The sequence below is a fragment of the Coptis chinensis genome, chromosome 8, assembly GCF_015680905.1.
Source record: "Coptis chinensis isolate HL-2020 chromosome 8, ASM1568090v1, whole genome shotgun sequence".
Taxonomy (NCBI): domain Eukaryota; kingdom Viridiplantae; phylum Streptophyta; class Magnoliopsida; order Ranunculales; family Ranunculaceae; genus Coptis; species Coptis chinensis.
In genome coordinates, this window is record NC_141463.1 from 3,872,504 (window position 1) to 3,885,458 (window position 12,955).

General features: G+C 33.9%; 1 protein-coding gene across 1 annotated transcript; it reads right to left on the reverse strand.

The window, feature by feature from the left end:
* Positions 1-7,083: 7,083 nt before the first annotated feature.
* Positions 7,084-9,603, reverse strand: LOC147479396 (PR5-like receptor kinase). The gene is made up of 3 exons (XM_086576790.1): positions 9,459-9,603; positions 9,011-9,040; positions 7,084-8,815 (listed from the first exon to the last, which is right to left on the reverse strand). The coding sequence occupies exon 3, from the start codon at positions 8,676-8,678 to the stop codon at positions 7,695-7,697; it is 984 nt and encodes a 327-aa protein (XP_086432916.1). The 5' UTR covers positions 8,679-8,815; positions 9,011-9,040; positions 9,459-9,603; the 3' UTR covers positions 7,084-7,694.
* Between the last annotated feature and the right edge of the window lie 3,352 nt (positions 9,604-12,955).

The following is a 12,955-nucleotide window of genomic DNA, read 5'->3' on the forward strand; positions in this document are numbered from 1 at the left end:
TTTCATAGATTGTCTATCAGTTGGTTTGTTTAATTTCATATTAATTTCTACAGTGTAAATATACATTTTACTAGGTTAAATTATTGTGTAAATATAAATTTGAATAGTTTGACTTACTCTATTTCAGTATCCTTCTATATAAAACTATATTTTCATAGTTAAACTACTATGTAGTATTTACAGACTAAATTTTTAGAGATTAACTTAGTTCTGATCGACTTTGTTGAGTTTCACAAACTACGTACTATGTTAATATAAATTTTCATAGGTTATGTCAATTCACATACTAGTTCTATATTTCAAAATTCTTCTATGTATAAATTTATTTTCGTATGTAAAAGTGTAAAACTAAATTTTCATATTTAAACTACTATGTGAATATAAATTGTTAAAGTTAAACTACTATGTAAATTTAAATTTTCATAGGTTATGTTAATTTACAGACGTGTTCTAGTTCAAAATTCTTATATGTAAATCGATTTGCATATGTGAATATAAATTGTCATATTTAAACTACTATGTCAATATAAATTTGCATAGGTTAGGTTAATTTCCAGAGTTGTTCAATTTCACAAACTAATATATACAAGACCATAAGAGCTAGTTACAAGAGCTTCCCTCTCTCAAATTTCATTATTGTCCTATTTCAGAAATCTACCATGTTAAAATAATATTTCATATATAAAAGTCTCTTTCCATAGGTTAAACGCTACTATGTAAATGTAAATTTTCGTAAGTAAAGGTAATGCCAAAAGTCAAGTTTTTTTTTCATTTCAAAGATGAAATCTCTTTGCGCTGTTGTTCATTTCAAATAATTTTGCATAGGTTATGATCGATCTGTTTTCTCTATGAAAATTTAACTTTTCATAGGTCAAGTTATTGTGTAAATTTAAATTTACATAGATCAATTCTGTCGGATATCAGTTGTAGTAATCTACTGTATAAAAATACATTTTAACAGGTCGTATAAAATTACATATATTCTGTCAGGTGTCGGAAAATTTTCAATCCCAAAAGTTACTATGTAAATTTAAGTTTTTATATTTCATAGCTCCAGTGACTATGTAAATATAGTTTTACATATATATGACTATGTAAAAATATATTTACATATATTCTGTCAGGTGTCGGGAAATTTTCAATCCCGAAAGTTACTATATAAATTTAAGTTTTCATAGCTCCAATGACTATGTAAATATAGTTTTACATATATATAACTATATAAAAATACATTTACATATATTCTGTCAGGTGACGGGAAATTTTCAATCCCAAAAAGGTTAAAAAAGGAAATAAGATAAAACGGGAAATAAAAAACGAACTAGATTTTATATCTTTTTTTGGAAAATAGAGAGTTTATTTAATGAGACCTAAATAATAGGGAGGTTATGAGGTATGGGCCAGTGAGAGGGAGTTTATACTCAACCGGGTTAGAACCAAGAGGCTGAGCCTCATTTCTTGAATTGCTAACTAGCCAGGAAGGGACGTGTTGTTGCCATGGTTCAAGACTTAATAATTTCGACGCATTGGTATGCTATAATTTTCTTTTCCAATGATCTTTCTTACTTTTAAATAAATAACGCGCGTATGTTTATTAATAGGTTATCTAGCTTAATTTGATATGCAACATAGATATTTGGACTTACTATTACGTGAGGGCTTTAGGATTACATCAACCAGGTGCATATGCTACTCACATATAGCATAAAACTTTCAATGGGATGGTTAATTATATGAACTCCAATACTTGACCTTATAGTGAATCCAATATATGTTACTTCAATCCTAAAAGTACACTTCCGAGATGAATTGAGGGCTAATTTTTTGTAGAGATATACATCACATGACGGAGCATACCCCGACAAAAAATCAACTCAATTGAATATATTTAACCTTGTCAAAAATTGTTATGAAATTAAAAGAAAAAATTGAGCCATTAGATAATTTTATAATATTCTAAACGATTTTTAACGAGGTTGTGCATCTTCAAATGAACTGATTTTTTTATGAGGGTGATGTGGAGAACATCTCCACCATTAATCAGCTTCTAATTCATTGTATTTAGTGGTGGAGTAACTTTGGAAGGGAGTTCATATAACCATCCCCACTTTGTTTTTTTTTTTTTTTTTTAGGCGTTGATGAGGTTAGGCAGACATCTACCTGCACTAGAATCTAGAATAAGTTACATTTAAGTCATCCTCAACAATAGTAGTTAGCATAGTACCTAAAGTTAGGAGTGTAAAACGGGTCGGGCCTACCCGGCCCTCAAATCATGAAGCCCTTATGACTTAAGGGCTGAGTCAGCCCGACCCTCTCATGTAGTGAGGGGCAGGCCTATGAGGGCCAATGCTAAAATTGTGAAGCCCTAACCCTTACCTCAGCCTTCTCTTTAGAGAATTAATTTGAGGGTCAGGTTTGATTACTCTCTTAAACTCTTTATTTACAGTATAATCTTACTAAATTGATACACGATAAATTAATTATCATGTTTAAATAATAGGTTTTCTCAATCTTGACTTTGGTTAATGTACTTAATTAATAATTTAGCTAAAATTTGTAAGATAATAAAATTCAAAAGTTTCGTTCTTAGGTTTGATGTGCCAATGTATTACATGAATCAATAAAAAATGTATATGAGACCAAAAATATGATGTGGTGTTGTAGGTTGTAGAATAACTTGTGTTTGATTAGTTGAAGTTGATTAAAAATTAAACTTTATTACCATATACCAAGGATCATATTACATCACTCTAGTTTATATTTTATTCTTGTTTATATATGGTGAAGTGACCCGGGTTCATATCTCGACAAGGTAACAATTTGTTATTTTGAACTAGATTTTTCATATAACGTTGGAGGAGCCTACACAAAGTACTAACTTATGTAAAACATATTTTTAATTTTGCTATTTAATTTATACAATTATGTACTTTTTAACAAAATATAAATAAAATTACATATAAAAGTTGTGAGGGCCTTAATACGGGCCTCGTGAGGGCCTTTGAGGATCGGGCTGAGGGCTGCCCTCATGCTTTCACATCTAGGCTCTTACCCTCCCCTCAAATTGCATGAGAGCTTAAATTTGAAGGCTTTTTGGGCCCATGGGCCGAGTGGGCTGATGACTTGAGGGCCTTATTTACACCCGTACCTAGAGGAGGGATATAACTATAACATACATCATCTTTACAAGAAGTAGACAACTTCACTAGAATTCATAGAATTGTCTCTGCTACTAATAATTAAGACGGTAATCGTGTTTCTAAGTATGACAAAGAAGAAGAATTTTTTGAACATGAACATATGTTTTTGAGATTTAAGGGGAGAAAACTAGATAAAAAATTAAATCTGCATAGAAAAAATGGCTCAAGTGCCATGACTTATAAGTCACTTGTCAAATTAAACTCCTTATATTTTGTTGTGTACCATTATAGCCATAAAATTAAGTTGACTGGAAACTTATTTGATTGAAGACAAATTTGGTAGTGTATGTGAATTGATCACTTCATTCGTCAAGAGGCTTGATTATTTGTCTGTGTCTGTAATTATAAAAGATGGACATCCAACCTAAAGTTCAAACTAATTGGTGATAAATGGGCTGGTGGCCCAGAATTTATATATTTAATTGCGAAGGCTTTAGACACCCTATATGACGGCTATATGTAATTATTACATTCTCAACAGTACATAATACTAATGGAATTAGTATTGTAATATTCGAATTAAACTTTTTAACTAGCACCATGCACATGCTTTGGACTAGTCACTTGCTTACGATTCGAATAAAGAATTTGTTGATGGATACGAGTACTTAGTACCTATTAGAATCGTCCCTTCAAGCTGTAGCCTCTCGGTAACATAAGATCTATATGCGATTTATGTGCGCAGGGGCGGATGCAGGATTCAACAATAGGGGGGCTACTAACACTAATTCTCACTATTTTTTTTTATTTTTTTTTTGGAGTGAACAGTTACCACTGTACTTTTGGGTTTTGAGCAAAGTTAGGGGGGGGCTACAGCCCGGGTCAGCCAACTCATAGATCCGCCCCTGTATGTGCGGGAGTTATTGATTAGTTGAGATCTGAAAAGTAGAAATAAGTTTAAGGAGACCTACGAACACTTATCTGTGAAACACGAAGGCAATTGTAGTTTAAGGAGACCTACACTTATCTGGGAAATACGAAGGTAATTGTATCACATGGCAAATGACTGTAGTATTGATCCTAATTTTAAAAACTCAGCTATTATCATATACTAGCTTTTAAGCCCGACCTATGGTTGGGCCTACTACATTGATTGTTAATGATCCAAAAGCCCAAAGTCCATTCGAAAAAATAATATATGTACATTGATGGTTAAGGTTAATAAATAATATATGTATTGATTTGATTTTTGAATTATAGTCCTTTACTTTTAAATAAATAATAAACAATTTCATGTATAATTGATTTTTGGTTTTAAAATTATTTTTGCTTTTCAAACCCAAATAATGTGGTCGGGCCTAGTTTTTTAAACCCATTATGCTTGGGCCTATTAATTTGTAGGCTTTTATCTTTGTTTGATTTTAATGCATAAGCTCATTTGTTGACCTTATGGACAAAAGATGAGCTGCACATAGTCACAAATTCGGAATTCGGCATCAATTCGGCAAAGAAGAAATCGTTAATTCGTACAAATTCGTTAAAAAAATCAGAAAAAATCGGAAAAGCCATAAATAATTAAAACATAAAATAGTATGTAGTGTGTGATTGTGCATCATGTCAGGATTACTTCGAGCATATATAAAATTCAAAATTTACAAATATATATGTAAAGTCTTGTTATATCTTACGATATCCTCCAAATAATTGCAATTTAGAAAGTAAAATATTTAAAAAATTAATAGAAAGTTGTCGATCATCAAAAAAATCGGAAAAAATCGGTAAACATCAAGAATTCAGAGACTTACCGTTTTTATTGTTTATTCGTTTTGAAATTCAGTAACCTATCAATTCAGAGACTTTTTACGATTTTTTGAAAAAATCAGAGATTTTTGTGACTATGGTGCTGCACAGTGGCGGAGCCAGGAATTTGTTCTAGGGTGAGCCGATGTACTGTGAGCACTACAAATTTGCGAGACAGTTTAAATAGTTTGTCCACGAGGCAGTTTAAATAGTTTGTCCACGCCCTGATTTGCTTGTTTCTTTTATTCTTTTTTTTTTTTCCATAATGACAACAAATATTCTTTCTATTGACTATTAAATAATCATTATTTACGTAAACAAACAATTGTTAATTTATTCACTCATCAATCAAGTTAATTTACATAATAATAGAGTGTCTAATTTTAAAGTGTATGATCACAACTACTGGTTAGGTTAATTATTTTATTGGGCTAAATAATATAATTAATTAGATAGGATAGTTAGTATTTGTTGTATTAATTTATATAGGTTATCTATATGTATTTCTCGTTTCACCCTTTTTCCTCTTCGATAAAAAAAAATAAAAAATGTCACATATTTTTTAAATTCTAATACATTCCATATGGTTTTTTAATAATTGGAGAAGCAGGCAAGGAATAATGGGATAGGTTTATCGTAATACTTTCTTTCTTTGCACAAACGAAATTTAGTGGTTGTGGACCATGTGTTAAGGTACCAAACAGATTGAAGTCAAATTAGGAGGAAATTACCCTATCCCCTATAGACACCAAATATGACAAATGAAATGGGCTTTAATTATTCTAACGCCAAAACAGACAATAATACATTGTACATGGGAGCTGTTAGTCAAAGTTTACAAGAGCTAGCACCATTAGCACTTTGTTTTCTTGGAATCCAGGGTACGCCAGGGTGTACTCTCGGACCCCCCTGGCTCCGCCGTGCTGCATATATGATAGAGAAGTTATTTTGACTCCAAATCAGAAGTTAATTTAATAAAGATAAAAAAAAAAATCAGGATGCAAACAGATCAAAATACAACCCTATGCCGAACCCCTTATAACCAATGACCTAACCTAATAGAGATGCAATCATGTATGCAAGTGAGTTAATCTGTGAACCCTTTTCAACTCCACAAACAAATCAAAATGAACAAAGATGAGTCCAAATAAATTTGATTAATGAATTTCCTTATGGTATGTAACACTTCTCTCTTCAAGAATTTATTATCTTTTCGCAACATAAAACTGTTATGATGATTCCCATTTTTTCATTTTCCTTTCCCATTTAGATAACAAGTTAAAATGGGCTAATTATCAAAGACGTGTGGAAAGACAGAGGTACCCCATTTAGTTGTAGATTTTACTAAGCATATATGGAATGGACTACTGTGCATTTGGACTCCATTTGTATTACTTTGTCTAGCTTGGATAAACTTTTCCCCAGTCTCCATTGACTAGCGATGCTACAAGCAAGTTAGTGACAGTTCTTGAGAAAAAAAAAGAGTACAGCCTAACATCGACGAAAATAGTACATCTAACGAATTTGCTCACCTTTTTTTCCTATTATTTCTATGACCTGAATATATGGCTGATATAGGTCGAGAATATCGGGCAGTGTTGATATTTCAGGCCTTGCATGCATTGGCACTCGTGCACGGTCCACGAAGCGACATGCCAGGCAAATAAGCCATTTCCGAGTGATTTTTTGCTCCCAGCGTTGGTTCCTCCAAGTGCTCTAAGGGAATTTTGAGTCATACACGTCTCGTCTTTTCTACAAAAAAAGGGAAGAAGTCCTCAAAATTTCCAATTTTACTAGTTTGTCTCTCATAAAGAAAATAAAAAGAAGAAATAAAAAAAATGTAAAGTGGAATAAACCAACAAGCATGTGTATTTCTTATTCATCTTCTTCCCGCAAAAACGTGTTAATAACAATAATATCATCTTCTTGTTAGTTTGTTCTTAATGCATCCATCGTATTTTTCATATTTTGATTCCTACTTTTTGTTTTGTTTCCGCTTTCTTTTTATTTCCTTTCTAGTTATGACAGAGGGACAAACTAGTAAAATTGGGAATTGTGAAGATTTTGTGTGAGGTGTAACTACCCTATTTTTGTGGAAAAATTAAGACGTGTGGCTGATAATTCCATTGGAGCTCTTGGAGGAACCAATGCTGGGAGCAAAAAATCACTCGCCATCTGCACCCCAGGAGCGGCCGGGGTTCACCCTCCTCCCCCTCTTTGTTATATCATAAATCACAGTTTATTGTCAAAAGAAGTGAAAAGGAACTTGTATACCCCATAATCAAAACCACAACTACAACCGCTTTCAGCACACTCCTCACAATTATCTGCATTCCATCTCAAGAGGAATCCTCTGTTCAAGAAGTCTACAACATAAAATGTCTTTAGACATTGTAGTGTCCAAGTTTCCAATTCCACTTTTATCAACAGGTAAAACAACATAAAGTTTCACAATGCCCTGATTTATTCACGTACTTCAACATTTGGTTATTACTACCAATAAGGCCAAAACATGAAAACTTACCATCATTATCATTGTATAAGGCTTTGGTACACTTAAAGAAAAGGGACGGATCAATACTGCCAGAGACAAACGTGAATGGAGTATATACTCTCATCACCTGCCATCTTGAAAACAGGTTCTCTGTCCTTGCAAGAGAGCTCGAATTCCTGGTTACTGGACATTGTAACACACACCTTTCTAGTAATTTTTAAACAGAAAGATGTCATTAGATACAACTGAGGAATGGACATTCAGTTGTTTGAAGTGTCCTCCTGACCTCTTGGAGGTGAAGACAAGAACGGCTTTGGTGGAATTGACAAAACTTCAACACTTCCTTCTAACATTTCCAGCACTCTACTCATTGAAGGTCGGTCTGATGGGTTTGTCTGTATGCACCACAAGCCTACTAGAATCATTTTTCTTGTCATCTGTCTTTCTGCTTGAGAAAGTACCCCATGTAATTCTAGATCCTCATCCAGTTCAATGCGCTTGTATATCCAACTTGGAAAGTATTTTTCACTTGTATGATCGACTGCTACAGCAATATTATTTCTTGCTCCCACCATTTCTAGAATCATCATTCCATAGCTGTAGACATCTGACTTGTGTGAGATGCCACCAAAGTTTCTACTGAACACTTCTGGAGCAATATACCCAATAGTACCTCTTCCGCCCAACATTGATACAATGCTCTCTTTTCTTGAACATAACTTGGCCAATCCAAAATCAGATATTTTTGGACAGAATTCTTCATCTAGAAGTATGTTATGTGGTTTGATATCAAAGTGCAAAATGCGTGTGTTACAACCACGGTGCAAGTACTCTAGTCCCCGAGCAATGCCCACTGCAATTTGGTGTAGTGTTTCCCATCCGAGGTGTGAGTATGGTTCTGGCGGTTTCTCTACATAAATGTACTTTTCCAGGGATCCATTGGACATGTATTCGTAAACAAGAGCTCTTTTCGAACCTTCAAAGCAGTATCCAAGTAGACTCACAATATTGACATGGGAAGTCCTGCTAATGCTTGCAACCTCATTAATAAATTCTTCTCCATTGCCTTTAGTTTCACATAAAACCTTCACTGCCACCGATCTTCCATCTTTTAGCATTCCTTTGAAGACACTGCCATAACCTCCTTGGCCTAATTTATTTTTGAAAGAACGAGTCATGATCTGTACTTCCTTGTACTGGTATTGTTTTGGAGCCAGCGAACCTGGCGTAAAACCAAGAGGCATGCCATGATTCTTGAAAAATGCTTCAATATGTTTTGTTGTTGCAGTTTTCTTCTTCCAGGGGAGTATTGAATTCTTAGCTTTCTTTCTCAAGGCGACCAAAATTGCCACCACTATGATCACAGCTCCTGGCAGGACTCCTAACAATGAAATGATGTAGCCATATGAATACTGCTATGAGGAAATTGAGCTGAACTCTTAAATTTTGAATAGAAAAAACCAGGGAAATTCTTAAAAGAATAAGAAAGTCGAAGTATTTGGAAAATGAAAACAAAATCAAATCAATTTCTGCTATCTTAAGATTGGAGAAAAGAATATGTCGATAGATATAACACCTAGTACAATTTTCCATTTCACTCTGCTTCCTGCAACATACAAGTTGGTGTTAGAACTGGAAATTGTAAAGAAATCAATACTTCTTTGTAAAAAAAAATTTGGTATGGTCTGGTAATGGACTAGGGAGTAGGGAGAGACAAAACTTAGAACTTCTACATGGATTACATATCTGAAGCCATGAAGCTACAAAACTCAGTCAGTATCCAAGACAATGATCAAGTTATTATTCTTGTAAAACCCACATGGATTACCAAATGGGAGGTTCCAGAGAGCATGTTGATTGAGTCGACTGTAAGTAACTCTTGTACGTTTCTACTCCTTCCCTTCCTCCTTTCATCTTACTGAGAGAAGACAAAAAAATAAAAACCAGACCATACCAAATTCAATATAACTGGACATAAACTGAGAACAAATATGTTAAGTAAACACATATAAACACATATATACCATTTTTTGTCAAGTTGCCACATAAGAAAGTTTCATTGTGGCTGCTCAGACACCGACCTCCTTTAACTTGATGGCATTCCCAACAAACAGGGGTAACATTCCAGCTTATACTGAAGTTGGCATTCCATAGTACTGTGAGATTGTCTGAATGTCAATAACTGGAATTCTTGTTGGGGGAAGATGAACAACTGAATGGAGAGTTTCGGGAAGGGGTGGTAGAACTTTTTCAGTGTGAAGTACAGGTCGTAATCTCCGCATCTACTATGATTAAGAAACTTGTGGAAGAAATTGTATGGAGGAATAGGAGAATTTTCGCGCTTGCATTTGAACAATGGAGAAGTGTCTGTAACATTGATTGAAAGGAAAGGAGAGACTTGTACAGTAAAATCACTAAGTGAATCACAGCGGACAGACTCCAATTGAGTTTGAACATCCTGATCATGGATAATAATGGACCGACCCACGTAATTGATGTAATTAACAGGGTACCATTTTCCTTGCTCATGGAACTGAACTTTCGGTTGAGGTCCAGTGCAGTTCATGACAGACAACCCGCATTCCGGGTTAGTAATATTGGAGAATGGAAAGCCAACTTCCCTAAGGTTTCCACAGGAAAAAAGATGACAGCCTCGGTTCTGTTTAGATTCTTGAGCTGAGTGAGGGACTGGGTGAGAGAGAAGGAAGAAGAATGGTAGAATAACATAATGTGCAAGGCTCATCTCCATTTTGAATAAGAACACATGCACAACATAATCAAAATGAGACTTCTTAAATTTTTTCTGTACTACTTCAAAGTTCAAACACAAAAAAGTCTTTAGCAACGTTGAACAATTTGTTTCTATGAATTAACATGTTCAACTTGACAGACTGATTTCCAAAGACATACTGAAAGACTGGGATTTCGGCTTCTATGTTATGCCAATCCATCTTGGGGACTTGGTTTACTTTTTCAGCAGTTCGGGATTTCGAAATATTTGGAATTCCGAAAATCTAAAAAAACCGAAATTGATAATATTTCAACCCACATCATATTTTGATTTCGACTAATTTCGAAATCATTAATTTTTCGACCTTGTATTGTTTTTTTCTTTTTTCTTTTAACCGGAAATATCCTGGGGATTTCCGACATTCTATTTGGAATACTGAACACTACTTTTCAATAAGATTTTCATCTCTTTGGGTGCAATTTCATTCCTTGCTTGACTCACTACTAATGATGGATGGGGTGAGTTTTCACAAAAGTCTTCGTGGACAAAAAGATTGGGTTATTTACAATGTTACTACTATTATGGTAGAAGATGAGCATCCAACTTAAAACTAATTGGTGATAAGTAGCCTAGAGTGTCTCCCAAATTTACATATTTGATTGCAAGGTTTATTTAGACAGCAGATATGAGTGCGTTTGTTCTGAAGGAAAAACTATGGAAAGGAAAGAAAAATAGGTGTGGTCCACCTTTTCCATAGTTTTTTGGCTGTTTGTTTGCCCCATGTCATTCCGTATGGAAACAAAACTAGGGAAATAGAAATGGTTTTGTATCCGTGCCCTACCCCTAAAAAAATCGCAGAAAGAAAAAGAAAAAAAAAAAAAAAAATGCGAACCACTAAAAAAAAAAAAAAAAAGGCGACAGCTCAAGCCACCACACCCTTCTTCTTCTCTTCTCATCTTACACCACTCAAACGTCATACTCTATCTCAGATACTTTCTTCCTCTCCTGTCTTTTTCTTTGTGGGATAAGCATATTTTTTAAATATACAATTTTTTTCTTATTATTAGTAATTAATTAACTTGATAGGACCAACATACTGTCTCCTATAATTCGTTAATAAGTCAAATGCCTCATTTTTCATTTTACAGCTAAAACGAACTGGTTTCTGATTTTGTGAGAAACTCGACTTTCAAAAATCAATGAATTATAGTATGAGCATGAACGTGCTATGAGAACCTTTTTTTCTATGACCAACACATGATGAACTACTTTCTATAATGTCATGGTGTGTATTCTAAGAATTATGACATCCTACGAAGTATACAATTCTGCACACAATGAACGTGGTACACCGTACACATGGTGCTAAAAAGGTTATGAATTTTATTTTATTTTGAGATATGTTTGCTGGGGTTAAAGCAGATCCCCACCTGATTATTACACAAAGATATGATCATTACAAAGAGGCTTGTCATGACTACATGATCAACAGACATGAGGCCTAACAAACTTGGGATTACTTCCTAAACATTCCCAAAGCCTAACAAAAGGTTATGGTGTTGTTCAGTCCAAGACACAGGATTATCCAGCTTCTAGTTGAAGCACCAGATTCTCATTTTCCTAAAAATCATAGTAGAACTGATTCCTCCTAAATATAGCCAAGTGTAAATAATATATCACATACGAAATGTGTTGTGACTTAGGAAGATTCATATAAGGATTCTACTCAGATAAGAATCACGTAGATTGGTTACATTTGAGTATCATATTCTAACGTTTACTAGTCAGTTTGGTATGTAGACCAGTTACAAAGTAGCAAAGGGTATAGTTTAAATTTCATGAATAACAGTTTTGAATAGCTGTTTAAGTGCAAAGAGATGGGAATTATACTCCTTCCAAAAGATTCATAGCCTTACTAGTGACTAGAGGTATGTGTCCAATGCATAAAACTTCAGTGGCCTAGATCCATGTTTTTGTTGCTCAAAATCTTCTTAACGGATTACTAATTTACTAGGATAGGCCTTTTTTTATTATTATTATATTCATTTTAGATATATACAATTGTTTGGTTGGTGGGAGGATCATAAGGCTTCTTATTTCTGATATTGATACCATTGGAATTTTAACTCAAAATTTCGCAGTGGCCTATGCCTATTTTTGGCCTCCTCTTCTTAACAACTAAATTGCTTTCATCACAAAACAAAAAATCTGATGTATATCAAATAATAATGTGGAATATAAAACTGGTTTTATGCTTTTGCAAGCCACAACAAAAAATTTCATATATTCATATTTTCTTGATGAGAGAACCATATCATTCCAAGTATTACATGTATAAATTTCTGCCTGCTTCCATAAAGAATCTACACATATTCATGGAAGGCCAGAGGAAGAATTGTACAGTGTATAGATTTACTCTAAACATACAGGATCGGATATCGCAGACATTTTTCATGTTAGTTAATATTATATATGTTGTTCTTAATATTTATCTGTTAATTAATTGTATTAATATTAACTCTTTGGTAATATTATATGTTTATCTGTTAATTAATTGTAACTCTGTTAATCAATAATGACTGTCTTAGGAATATGGATGACTACGAAATAGCTGCAGTCTTTTGTGTAATTCGCATATTTTGTAATGTTTGTCACGTATGCTTGAGAACATGCCTATTGATAGGGCGCTACGTAGAAATCGGGACTACGAGAGACATCTAGCTCTAGAGAGGCTGTATTCAGAAGATGATAATAATTGTCATAAAATACTCCGATTGAATAGAGTATGTT